This window comes from Primulina tabacum, chromosome 11 (assembly GCF_025594145.1).
Source record: "Primulina tabacum isolate GXHZ01 chromosome 11, ASM2559414v2, whole genome shotgun sequence".
Lineage (NCBI taxonomy): Eukaryota > Viridiplantae > Streptophyta > Magnoliopsida > Lamiales > Gesneriaceae > Primulina > Primulina tabacum.
This window is the reverse complement of record NC_134560.1, coordinates 13,332,241-13,346,797: the sequence shown is the minus strand read 5'-3', so window position 1 is coordinate 13,346,797 and position 14,557 is coordinate 13,332,241. Positions and strand designations below refer to the sequence as shown.

At 33.5% G+C, this 14,557-nt stretch overlaps 1 protein-coding gene across 2 annotated transcripts; it reads right to left on the bottom strand.

Annotated features, from left to right (window-relative positions):
* Positions 1–6,695: 6,695 nt before the first annotated feature.
* Positions 6,696–11,639, bottom strand: LOC142518651 (putative LRR receptor-like serine/threonine-protein kinase At1g63430). Of its 2 annotated transcripts, none has more exons than XM_075621443.1 (13): positions 11,090–11,639; positions 10,646–10,784; positions 10,418–10,489; positions 10,133–10,276; positions 9,877–10,026; positions 9,554–9,670; positions 9,402–9,466; positions 8,451–8,699; positions 8,127–8,332; positions 7,890–8,022; positions 7,634–7,791; positions 7,223–7,438; positions 6,696–7,055 (listed from the first exon to the last, which is right to left on the bottom strand). In XM_075621443.1, the coding sequence occupies exons 1-13, from the start codon at positions 11,169–11,171 to the stop codon at positions 6,810–6,812; spliced, it is 1,977 nt and encodes a 658-aa protein (XP_075477558.1). In that variant the 5' UTR covers positions 11,172–11,639; the 3' UTR covers positions 6,696–6,809. The 2 variants fall into 2 exon arrangements, with proteins under 2 accessions (XP_075477558.1, XP_075477557.1); XM_075621442.1 differs by having other exon boundaries at positions 7,634–7,797; positions 11,090–11,638.
* Positions 11,640–14,557: the final 2,918 nt, after the last annotated feature.

Genomic DNA, 14,557 nt, shown 5'->3' with positions numbered 1-14,557 from the left:
TTGAATGAGGTATATGATAGTTTACATAAATAGTAGAACAATTCTATTAAATCGTGTCTATTGTTCAGCTAGTAAAGTACTATACTTTCACCAGAAAAGATTCAAATGCTATCTCCTACCTATCATACGCAAGATTAAATTGTTAGATGTAATCACCTAGTTTTCTTTTAAGGCTCATGGCACTACCTTTTTTGTATCTACAATCACATCTCCCGTGGTAGCCCATGACACCTTACTCACAAAATACCAAACTACTGGCAGTGGAGTACATGCCTCCCGAGTATCTTTTGGTACCAAGTCTCTTTAGTCCAAGTACTTATTGCCTGGATGGGGTTTTGAGTTCGAGACTTGTGGAGCCACATGCTATACTAAAAAAGAGTGGAGAGTTCTCTGAGTAAGGTGACATAAGCTACAATGAGAGATGTGATTGCAAGCCTTAAAAAAGGTAGTGTCCTGAGCTTTACATTTCTTATCTTGAACAATTTTAATTGATGTGGGGTTGTTCGAAAAAATTCACTTTTATGAATTGAATTTGTTTCTTAATGAAGTTAATTTGTGTGACATATTTCATGAATTAAATTAAACTCTTTTAATTGTCCAACTCTTGAAACCGTGTAAATTGGATGAAACGAAGACATGAATGAACTCGTGACTATTTATGAAACATCTACTATTCATTTTACTTAAAAAGTACTAGAATTTTTTTTTTTAACCTACCTACAATCGGCCGAAACATACCATGTACATAAAAATATTTTGTCACCAATTTAAAATAAAATCAACCACTAATATTTGGAAAATCAAAGGAATAGTTCAAATCGTAAAATCGTCAAATATTTTACCAAACCTAAAAATAATCTTTTCAAATATTGCCAAAAGTATCATCCTCTCAAAACCACTCAAAAATCATAAATAAACAGTCTTATAAATCTTTAACGTAAATCATAAGTGCGGAAAAATATAGAAGCACTGGTCATCGGGTTATGTGCACCGACAGTCCAGCAAAGTCAACCATCAAGACCTCCCACATCATAATTATTAATATCACATGCATCAATCACACCTAGTGAGTCTAAAGACTCAACACATCATATGTTTGATAACAATATAATACGTATACAAATCACATACAACAGTGAAAAATACTTGTACTTAAAATAACATTTTCATGATAATGCATAAACTTTAAACATAAACATTTCCAGAAACATTTTCATATCAACATATTCATATTCATATTAACATATTCATATTCATATTGTGTTTGTTGAATTCAGATCGTGATTGTAGCTCGTATTCTTATTCGTATTGCGCGATGGATCCATCTAGAGAAAACCACAGTACTGGGCGGCGGGAACAACAGCGACACTCTCACCCGTCAACTGGGTCTTGGCCAACGTATTAACATATTAACATATTCGTATTCGTATACATGGAAACACGATCGTCGGGCTCCCACTGAGAACATAACCCTCACGATATCTCCAACATATCATCGTATTAGTCACAATCCTTTCACATCCTTCAACATTTCGTATTTCCATCACTTAATAAAAACATGCATTATCGTTTTTCTTTTAAACCAAGCATGCAACATATCTTTTAAATGTCAATGTTAAATCATATAAATCCATAAACATTTAAAAATAATAATTTAACATATTAAAAATCATAAACATTTAAAATAATCATATTAGCATATAAAACAGCATTCGGGACACTGCCATGACGTTTACTAATTTTTAGGTGTAAAATTATCGTTTTACCCCTGGACATAAAATTTCATGTTTTTGACTTTTTCTTAATTTCATTGACTCTAACATGTCCCAAATAATTATTTAAGCTTACATGAATTTTCTCATATTTTTATTTAGCTTAAATCGAGGACTTTTAAACTAATCTGTAACTATAACGTATTAATGCTTTTTGAATCCCGAATTAAACCAAACATTAATATAAAATTCCTAAATTAAAAATTTAGACTTTTAATAATTATTTGAGCTTAAATATAATTTTCCATACTTGTATTCCGCTTAAAACTAGGCGTTTCAATTAAATTTTTAATTAATGTTTCATGCGTCGATTAAATACCGGATAAATCCAAAACTCGTTATTTTCTTCCCAATTTTTAAACGTAACATTTTTATTATTTATTCTACCCTTGTGAGCCATGAACCCACACCTGTGGACCGATGGTTCCAATTTTAGTTCTTTAATTTTTGTCTTTGACACCTAATCGAACACACCGAGCCATCTCCCAATTTATTCGAGCCACGCCCGAGGCACCTCAAGCCAAACCCTAGCCAACCCACTGAGGCACCCTACTGGGCCATTAGAACACATTGGACCTTAACCTAAGCTCCAAAACCGAAGCTACACATAAGCTGCAGAAACAGCCAAGAAACCCACCTAGACTACCCTTGAGCCATGTTCGTTTTTACTCGAGCCAAGCTCGAACCTTCATGACCCAACCTCGAGTCAATCCCCCTATGGACCCTACAGGACCCTTAGAACCCTTAGGACTCAACCCAAGCTCCAAAACCGAAGCCACACTTTCAGAACCTGTCATGGCCGAGAGACCCCCTTGATCTGCACTTTTTGTTTCTGTTGCTAGCCACCTAACCAACGAGCCAGCCCTTGAACCAGCCCTCTCAGGCACCCTCCTAGGACCCTAATGACTCTACCTAGCCCAGCCCAAAGCCCCCAGGCCGAGCCATCTCTCCCTACCCAGCTGCTGAACCCTACGCAATTCTCCTTGAAGTTCACGGGTTGCTAGGACTCCTTCCAGCCCTGCTGTTCGAGTCCTAGCTTGGCTAGGACTCTTCTCTTGACCCCTCATGGACCCTAGCTAGCCCTGGTCCCAAGCCCAGCCCTTTCTTCTTGAACCCGAGCCCCAAGCTTCCCAAAACAGCAAGATGGTATCAGCTTGTTTTATTCACGTTGTGTATCATATTGGGGTGTTCTAAGACTCCCTAAATTCGTGTTAAACCATCTCTTATCACTTCCTAATCATGGCAGCCCCTTAGGTACATGAAATTCATGGCTTTTGGATCAAAATACATATCTTAAAAATCACATAATATGCATATCCGAAAATCTTCAAAGTTGCAACTTGTTTTCATGCAATTTCAAACATAAATACATAATATGATGTGATGATGAGTAAAGAAAAGATTATGGCGTGCCTTTGCGTATTTAACGCACGAATAAACGTTGACGAATCGAAGAACGATGGCAAGAAGACGATGGCTTGAAACCCTTGCAACTTTTGATACTTTTCCCTTCAATCCTTTTGTGTGTGTGTCGTGTATTTGTCTTGCAAGGGATAGTTTGGAGTGATTGGGAAAAGTGGGCGTGGGTTTATGTGAGGGTTAGGGTGGGTTTTGTATTTTTATAGTTAATTAAAACACTAACCAAGCTTATGTCCATTAGGAAGGATAATTAGGCCCAATAGCCCATTAGTGCTTAATTAAAATATCTTGTTTAATAAAGTTTGTGAATTTATTAGTCGGGTTGTCAAAAGTTCGTATTTTTGTTGAAAATCCAACACCGATAAAAATTACGTCCCGGCGTATAAAATCACCTCAAAACTCCATATTTTCAAAAATAATAAAAAGCATCAATCATATTTTAAATAATTAAAAATAATTATTTAATAAAAACATTTTCTATTTTTCAGCCATCGGTCTCCGTTCCTCGATCGCAACTCGAATAACCCCAAAAAAGTACATTTTAATGCAACAATGTAAAAAGTATATTTTAAACATGTCAACATGCACCACATAATTAATTTATGCAATAAAAACAATTAATTGATATACACAAAGAATTTAATAACTTGTATGTGTGGGGACCCGGACGCTAATCATTCTCTTAATCATCATTTGAGACAATTTAATCAATTATAATAAACATGGTCTACATTTTTTCTTTTTAAAATACAGTATTAAATGTGGAACGTAATGGAATACATTCTAATATACATGTCAGTATTAAAGTACGAGTCTTGTACTATATACAATCATTCAAACTAAGGTTTAACAACTAAATATCAAGTGTCCAAATCCCTATCTCTATTCAAGTCCGTAGTCTCCGCTCTAATCCCGATCTCTCTTCATCTCCTCGACCCCGATCCTGTCCCACCTGTTGCCATGCACATATACAAACACAACAACAGCCGGATAACTCCGGTGAGAATAAAATCCCAGTATAAATCAATGAAACATGCAATCATATAATCAATATAGAGCATGAAGCAGATATCCGTAATATGTATCAAAATCTGAAACCATAATCAGTATAAAACTGTCAATCAGACTCGTGACTTCACGGCTCAGACTAGACTCAATCCTAGTCTAGGGATCCCAGTTTTCAGACGTTGGCATTCCTATATCGAATTCAGTAATAGAAGAAAGTCCAATTCTATTTAATCGATATAACCAAACATCCGGTGTCTTGACCTATCCGTCACAGACTTTGGCATCTCCTGCCAATCACTATTCGGTGACAATGTGCAATGGGTCAGTGACGATTCCATCACTATCAGGTCCGTCTGTCACAAGACCAATCGTCTAATACATGCTTTCTATAAATCAATAGAACAAGCAAATCAATCCAATCAATGCACACAATAACAATAAGTATGTGGTTTAGGGAAACTCAAGTATTTCACACTCGAGTCATTCTCCCGGTTCGACATTGACTTATACCTTTCTTTAGTTGCAGTTCTGACAACATTCAAGTCTAGAATTCGAAGTCTGCTGATACTCAATATAGCAATGACAATATCAAGAAGTACAATATCAATATACTGCTCAAATCAATACCGAATCTGATCAGTCTGAATCTAACTCAAAATCAACGGCATAACGGAACAATCTGAATATCCCCGTCAATACAATATCAACAGATATCAGTTACCACAATTCATAATCGATAACGGTACAAATTTGATATCACATCTCAATCAAATCAACTCAGAAAATCATAACAATTTCATACGGTATCCGTTCTTCAATCCGGTTTCGATTACACGATGTCTAGCATGTCAAGAACATCATATATGAATCATATCCGATTCTGAAAATATCATAATTTCAAGACATATCAAAACTTAATAAAACTTACGTCCAGTTGTAGTCTGCGTCGATAGAAACACGGTACTGAAATCGGATTGAAAATCAGACGGACTGATCAAAATATAAAGGCGTAAGGATTTCTACGAACTTTTCCTCCCTTCTTTCTTCCAACTTCTGAAGGAATAATGTATTATATGTATATATATACACCAAGCTGCATGTTAAAGCAACGTGTCCTCTTTTCTTGAATCTCGATCGGCGCTCGGACGGTGCTAAACTACCGCTCGGGCGCGGCATTTTCTGTCCATGCACTTGTTTTATTATGCACTGGCGCTCGGGCGGTCACAAACTACCGCTCGGGCGCCACATCCTCTACCCAAAACATATTCCTGTTGAACATTGGCGCTCGGGCGGTCATTTTCTACCGCTCTGGCGCCAATAGTTCTGTCCGAAAATTGCACCCTTCATATTATTTGGCCAATCTGGTCTCGGAATAGTCTGTCTATAATCATATCAATTCATAATCAATAATCTCATATTAACAGAATCAAAATCTCGGGCATTACAGTATGCATGTGGTTCGCGTGGACCCTCAAATTTTCGGGGCGTTACAATTTATATCCATTTGATCTTCTCAACAATACAAGTTCTTCAACATATGATCTAAAAGCTTTTGTTCTTGTGCTTTGTTTTCTTTTTGGTTTAGTTTCAAAGGTGATTAAGATAAGATATATTTTATGTTTGTCAGAGCATCATTTTGTGATTATTTGCTACTGGTATTTTCTTTGTATCCTGAAAAACAAATTCTTATACGAACCTCAAAAACCATCAATGATGAGGCGAATATGTTTAATGAAATTGTGTTTTACAGACATCGTCATCTACTCATTCAACTTGCTGAAGCCTACCACATTCTCTTTCTTCTCATTTATTTATATTTGTATATATATATAATTTCAAAATTAACACTATTACAATTAATATTTTATTTATAACAGATTTATTCCTCCCAACATATCAGATAACATCAAGTAGTTTTGAAATTAAAATAAAATTGTTAAATAGTATATCCTTGACATACATATTTGTTATATCTTATAGTTATATCAGGTTACGAAATTCATCACAAGATTTTCAAAATTGCCAGAAATTACTCCAAACTAGTAGATATTATGTACTACTTGATTTTGAATACTTGTGCTTTATTCAGTTTTTAATGATGGAGATATTAGTTTTGAGTGATTGTGTTTTTATGATTTGGTATGAAGAATAAAACTTCATGTAATTGTTTTGTTTGTCCCAAATTCTACGATAATTGAAGTTAGAAATAATTATTTACCCATTTCTTCCAATTTATTTATTTGCATATTATAGATTTTTATATTCACATATCAGGAACCAAGTGATGCCGTGAAATATTCACTTAGAAAAACTCAAATTTGGTAAAACAGATATTGTTACAGTGAACGAGAGTATGAATGACTTTCAAATTTAATTTATGTCATATTATTACTTCAACACCTAAAACATGTAAACTGAAAAAATTGGTCCGTCGAGAAGAAAAATCCCAGAATAGAAGACAGAAAAACGATTTCACAACAATATCAGCTGGCAAGATTTAGACATTCTAATGGCTGATTGAGATCGTGAAAGATAAATTGAAATAAAAGAAATGGTAAAGAAAAGTAACACTAGCATACATGTATTTCCGATATACATTATCAGCTGTCATTAAGAAGAAAGAGCGAGCTCCGCCCAAGCGAGAGATGAAGCCTTGAGATCAGCTGAGATGGAAGTGTCTATATCATTTTCGAGTATGGAGCAAAGATGCTGCATCGAAGTGCTTGTGCTTGAAGTGGGATGGATACATAGGTTTACGACCTCACATATGGTTCTCAAATCCTCGTATCTGAAGTGTTTTAACTTGGGATCCACCGCATACGAAATTACATCAGGCAATTCCAAGAATTTGTTAGCCTGCATCAAGAATAATGAATAAGTTAAAGCTTGTGCTTGGATGCGAGTTTACTATGTTATATTGAGTTGCAGTTATTGTTGATAAGAGTCCATCCGGTAAGACGACGAAATGGAATATTTCATAGAAGACTAGATGAAAACTATGGAAAAGGATACACGGATAGTACCCAATCGACCAAGAACCCTTTTTCTTTGCTGTAGGTTGGTCTACCACTTATCATTTCAAGTAATAGAATCCCAAATGAGTATATGTTTCCTTGAATGTCAAGATGTCGTCTTTCCAAAGAATTAGGAAGAACACACACAGTGCCCATGTTGCTTATGGTGCCTGAGCTCTTTTCCGATCTCGAGCGAACCGTTTTCCAGCACTCAAAATCTACAAGCTGCGGAGCACGAGTACTTTTGCAATGAAACAAAGATAAACGGAAGTAGAGTTTAGCTCAGATAAATCTAATCACAACTCTCGATCAGGTTGATATTCAACTTTTTTTTATAAATACAAAATAAAACAGTTTTTAAACAAAAAAACATGATTGGAAAAAAGATATATTTTAGCCAACTAAGTCATTCAGCCTTGCCTTTGGAGAAAAATCGTCAGTTAGATAAATGGAAGTAGAGTTTAGCTCAGATATCGTAAATGGCGGATCAACTTCTGTATGAAGATATTTTAGTCCCTTTGCAATGCCGATAATAATTTTCATACGCCGTATCCAAGAAAATTGACATCCTTCTTCATCTGCAACTGATCATATAATTTCTGTTAAAAACGACCAAGTTATAAAATGAACAAAAAGGAAGGGGAAAAAAATAGGAAGATAGTATAGATTAACCAACAATGAAGGTGCTCGTGAAGTGTTCCATTTGATGCGTATTCAAACACCAGCATTCTTGTGTGTGGATTGCTTTCTCTGCAATATCCCAACAACTTTCCGGCATTTTCATGATTTAATCTTGCTAAATCTGCCACCTAAATCATGCTTGTAAATTTATAAACCAATATAGCAAGTTGCGACAAAATAAAATAAGTTCCAAAAATCCACAATATGCAAGTAAAAATAAAGAAAAGGTTGCCTCTTTCTGAAAGTAAAGTTCGAGGTGGCCATTCCATTGCTCTTCTTTGATGCAAAGGGATACCACTGCGATTTCCTGGCTATCTTTTGTGGTGCCTTTGTACACCACACTCTCTGGGGATGATTGGATTATGTTGCTGAAATCTTCACATGCCGCCTCAAGTTCTTCTCTGCTGTATCTCGCTACATCTTTCAGTATTTCAGAATCTGTATAAAACTCGATGTTTGCTAAAGTTACCATACACAAGGCTGGATTCTGTAGTATTATCAGAATATTGCAGATCGAAAACTAGGATTCATATGAACCAGATATGGAGAGACTAACCAATATAAATTGTGATATTGTCCTTCATACTTGAAGACTTCTTCCATGGGATAGGTTTGCTCTTGCAGTTCTGAAATGCAGTAAAAATAGCAACCACAAAGAGCAAACCCACCGTGGTTCCCATAATTATTTCAAGAGCCAAGAGCCATGCAGGTTTTGATGATTTAGAATGGTGTGTTGATTCACCTTCCACAGACCTATTTGTCGTGTTAACTCCTTGATGTGCTTTAATAGGGGGTGATGCACCACCTAATAAAAAAGCTGGACATTTGATCATGATTTTATGTCATTGGTAAACTTCAAAAATAAATCTGTTGAATTATAAATAATAAAAATATAATCATTGTTCGGCTATGAAGGTTTATGTCCATGACAAAGTGCCCAATGAACTAAACTTTCGTTAATGCTTCATCTTTTAATCACAATCATCACCTCTTTACTTTGATAAAAAAATCTTCGGGTAAATTTGTTACGACCGAGGAAGCAAAAAAACAAACAAGATAGAACAAACTATGCAAAAAGAAGGAAAAAAAGGGTCCCGTTAGAGTTTGAATGGGAAAAATAGAACAAAAGGGAGTTTACTTAATAAAAAGGCATTCAAAATTTTGTCGTTGAGAGTGGTCTAGCTTGAGATAGGGACAAGTAAGACTTGAGGGTTATTCTTGGGACATAATCTTAACAAGGCTTGGTCACAGTATCATATTTCTTCAATGTAGCGAGTAATATAAATACTCATTTTTATTATGTGTCTGTGGTCGTAACAAAATATGATATATGATCTTTCTTATCTCAAAATCACAATAAATTAGCACCAAAAATTGTATATCGTACTCTTAATAACAAAAAATCTCATTCTGTAATATATTCTTTGACAAATCCACGTTTCTTCCCACTTGAGGGTCAGGCGTAGCGAGCATTGTTCTTGTGAAGTGTAAAAGAAAGCAAACCTACCGCATTGTGCAGAAGGACGTTGTTTGGGATCTTTCTCTTGAAGGCAATTGCCAGTGAAGCTAGATCTATGTCAAAATCTTAATATTAAATAGCTCTTCCAGTGAACGGTCAAGAGAATAAAAATAGACAGAAATACAAGATGCATCAACTACCTTGGAAGATAATCCATGCACTTGGGTATGCTTCCAACCAAAAAATTATATGAAAAGTCAACCACCTTTAACTGGGAAGATCCGCAATCACGCAGAGGACTTTCATTTGAGGAGTGCCTGTCATAATTATTATATGAGAAGTTATTTGAAGAACAGGTTCCTGAATTTGAAATGCTGTGTAATCCTATCAAAATTTTACACCATCAGTGCAGAAAGGAGTTGAGCCGAGATACAGAAAAAAGAATTATAATGTATTCATTGAAATATCTTTTAAGTCATAAAGCAGTTATATAACCAAGTAGAAACAAGTATTATATGCTTACATTTCATTGGTATTGGATGAAAATTTTGAGCCATAATTGATAGGGACAGTTCCCAGAAACTTATTTCTATCAAGCCGAAGCTCTTCAAGGTATTTCATGTTACCAAGTTCATAAGGCAACTTTCCAGTCAGACCATTGGATTGAAAGTTTCTGTAAACAACAAAGATCACAACAAATTAGAGAAACTAAACGAAATCAATACATACGAAGTTTTACCAGTGAATCATTTAGATGCATAAAAATAATTTCCACTAACATTTTCACAATGCTAGCCAAGTTTCCAATCTCAAGTGGAATCATTCCTGTCAGCCGATTAGCGCCTAAATCCAACACTTTGAGGCTTTTTAACATGCCAATTTCCTTTGGAATCATACCAATCAACGAGTTTCCATGCAAAATTCTGTTCAACAGCCATATACATCAGTCAATTCAAACATCCAACATTACAGAAACCTAAGTTCCTAACTGGTCCAAGCCACCTCAAGTACCGAATAGGCAAATACCAAATCAATTATAGTAAAAATTATTAATAAAAACTTACAATTCTTGTAAAACCGAGAGCTGGTACAGTTCAGGTGCAATAAAACCACTTAAAGATGCCCCTGATATGTTACTGTAAATTTGAGCAGCATCAGGAATGGACATGGTGTAATTAATCAAGAACCAACATCACATTACCATAAATTCTACCCGGTAAATAAAAAAAATGTCATTTAGTTACGTGCATTTGTGACATGGATTAGTGACGAATGCGAAAGGAAAATCTTACAGCTTAATGACATGATCTCCAGCTATAGAGCAAGAAATACCAGACCAACCACAAGAATGTGAATCCAGAGAATTCCAATTTGAAAAAACCAACAATGGATCCTCCATGATAGCTCTCTTGAAAGAGATTAAAGCTTCAACTGCAGAAAATTGAACCCCACATTCCATTATTAAAAAAAATTCTTTAAAATCTGAATTGCAATTCAACTATAGTCTATAGCTACAATCACTATAATTTTTCATCAATGTCAGTAAAATCAAGATCATCCAAGAAAAATTCAAATAATATCCCACAATAAGATTAACTGATTAATTATAAAACGCGTGACTAAATTTATGGAAAAACAAAAAAAAAACAAAAGCAAACAAACTAACTATTTATGGAGTTATTCAACGGTAAACCAAGATTCATTAAATCAACCAAAAGCATAGAAGTAGCTCTCACTTTCATTTTGTGGGAATGCAATACAGTGTGCGAGGAGGAGTCCCAAACTGATTGAAACTCGAAATGAAGCAAAAGATCTCATCTTTAACTCACACTTCACACACACTCACGAGCTTCAAAAACCCATCAACAATGGCACTTGGAAATACAACCAATAAACTAAAAAAAAAATGATAACCCAGAATTCAAACCGAGGATTGGAATCCGTAGAGTTCAAGAAGTGGACTAATCAAGAAACAAACCACAGAAAACCTAGTACATTGAACGTTAACTATCTTTTCACGTTCTAGAATTCAAAAAACAATTTAAAAAATGTCAAACAAATGTAGTAAGAAGATAAAAATGGAGTTTGAAAAATAAAGAACTAAAATTTGTGAAGAAAGCGCGGTTAAAAGTTGAAGTTGAATCAAAATCTGAAACAACCCCTGAAGCAACGCACGGGGAGATGGGAGTGAGGATTAAAGCTAAACCATAAATGGGGAAGACCAAGACTTGGAGTCAAAGAGAGGTTTAGAGCCAGATGAAGAAAAAGAAAATGAATTGATCAAAGTAATGCTATGCTAACACAACCATTTGCAGAGTTAGGAAAGCATATTATGATTATTATATTTTTTTAGTGTAATGTTGTTTGATGAACTCAAAAAATCGTCTCAAATTTAAATATTTTGATATTAAATGATATATATCATTCACATTCTTAATTTTATTAATTAATCATAATACTAGATATCGTTTCGAATTTGATTAAAAAATATTATAAATCATTCACATTCTTCGTTTTATTAGTTCATCATAATAATAAATGGTTAGATATAGATAATTTCAAAAAAAAATTATGTTTTGGATTAGATATCCTAGAATTTAGGACTTTGATGATATATATAATGTAAATCTTTCACATTCTTAATATTATTAGTTAATCATAATAATAATAGATGGATAGATATAGATAGTTTTACACACAAAAAAAAAATAATGATTTGACCAAAGATCGCCTCAAATTTATGACTTTGATGACATATGTATTATAAGCCATTCACTTTCTTAATTTTATTAGTTAATCATAATAATAGATGGTTAGACATAAGATAATTTAAAAAAAAATAAGTCAAATATAATATAGTGTTGGTTTGAAAATATTGAAATTTGACGAAAGATGTGATAATTGATCTCGTGTCACCATCCAAGTGGTACTTCAATATATAAACTAATGTTGAGGTTTATGTTTACTAACTATTTAAATCGACTTAATATTGTCAAATTTATTTAGAAAGATAACAAATTTTTTAAAAAAAAAAACACATAATTTCTCAAATAATTCCGTCACCATCATAGAATTTTCCTTGAACCCAAACAGTGGTTAGTAGGCATTAAATTTGTTTGGTGGACGTGATCATGACAATTGGAATATGGCTAATAATGGCATTACAAATTTACTTAAACTAACAATTGTAATTATTTCTAGAATTCAAATATTTTGAAAATATGAAAATAATTCTAAATTCCGATATTCAAATGTGTCATCCTTCTTATTTATAAAAATTAACATATGAGACACACATTACGTGAGTAACATAATATATTGATATAATGTATGACTTAGACATAATATATTTATATTTTTAAATTATTTCAACATAAATCATGTTCAATATTAAAAAAAATATGTTATCGTCGTATAAAATCAAAAATATTAATTTATTTAATGGAAAGAAAGTGTTCATTTATGTAATTAATCGTACACTGATATAGATAACAAAGGATGTCATAATCATTGTACATATTTTATTTTTGTGTTTTATCAAATGTGAAAGTCAAAAGAGACCGGGTTTGTAGTTCAACGGTCTCACCCCCTGTTGTATTAGTCGGTTCTCCGGGTTCGATTCTACCTTCCCGCGTGAGTTGTAATAAAAAAATGTGAAAGTCAAAGAAGGTTACAAGTCCGGACAAGTAGATTCATTCACCTAATTATTCTCTATTTCTGAACTGTCCTAAAAAAAAAATAGCTTCCATTTTTAATGTTATTTCTTGGGTAAATATCATTTAGCATTCTCGTGAAAATCCAAAACACCAACTCCTCATATGAAATCAATGATTTTTCAAAAACAAATCAGACGTAACATCCCTTGAAAATGAGACAAAAATTTCTAATATTTGAGAGTATGGGGTTGTAAAAGACATTTAATTTAACATACGGACTTTTATATTTTTTTTATATATTTATATATTGTATGGGGTGATAAATTAGATTTGTTCGTTTTTTTTCCCAGAGTCACCCGTGTTTTTTGTTTTTGTTTAATTTATTGAATTTGAATGAGTTTAATAGTATTGATTAAGGGATAATTATAAAGTTATAATAGTTTGATTCTTGAAATATTGAATGCCAATGAATTAAATCGAGTTTGGTTTTCAAACCAAGCAGAATATACTCAAAATAATCATTCGTAGAAACTGATTAAACATTTTGGTAAAGCATTTAAAAGACATGCAAGTAGAATGTAAAAATATTTTGGTTAAAACATTTTATCAAACACTTAATATGTAATATTTTGGTATTTGAAGAATACATAAAATGCTTCAACAATTCATCTTAAGAATAGTAGCAAGTAAATAAATGCAATAAATAATAGACACTGATTTTTTTTTATTGATTTTTGGATATTAAGAATTCCTACGTCATCTCTGGAAGGATTCAATAGAAGATTATGATTTATACAACTCTTTTTATAAAATCTATTTCAACTTAGCACTTATCATTCATCAAATTGAAACTCCTAATACACTCTTGATTGTAGGTTATAACATCACAATCCGCATAATATTTAATGTCTCTTATGTCAAAACTGCACAAAATCCTTAATGTCTTTGTGTGAAGACTCAATCATCTAAATTTTAAAGCTCAACTCTCATATATAAGTGTGAATGATTGTGTGTGAGGATTTTTATAGTATATGTATATATTAAATGTATCCTGACACTTATGTTTACTCTTATCCTAGCTAATTTCTTTATGTAGGCTTCTCATACTTTGAATCACCTTCAAAAAAGTTTGTATTTGATCTTCATGATGTTGTATTTATAAACTCCAAAAATGATATATACGTTAGACACGAGAATATGACAGTTTGGGAAGTTTATGTACTATTTCTGGTATTGAACGATCATTTTCACCTTGCTTGCCACTTTTTCCCAACCTAACTAAATTTTAATTCCGCTGCCAGTTGGTCTCGTCAGCTAGACTTATCATTCAATTGGGTACGTCAACTAGACTGATTCACGTGGGTTTTGGAAGGAAAAATGCAGCAAGTCCTCACCCATTTCTCCGCCAACGTTTTTCAAGGCTATAATTGGTTTTCGTGCATAAACAGGCAAAGGCACACCTTAATCTTTCTTTGCTCGTCGTTTATACAATATTATGCGTGATTGTATATGTTTGCATGAAAAATATGTTACATTCTTATTTATTTT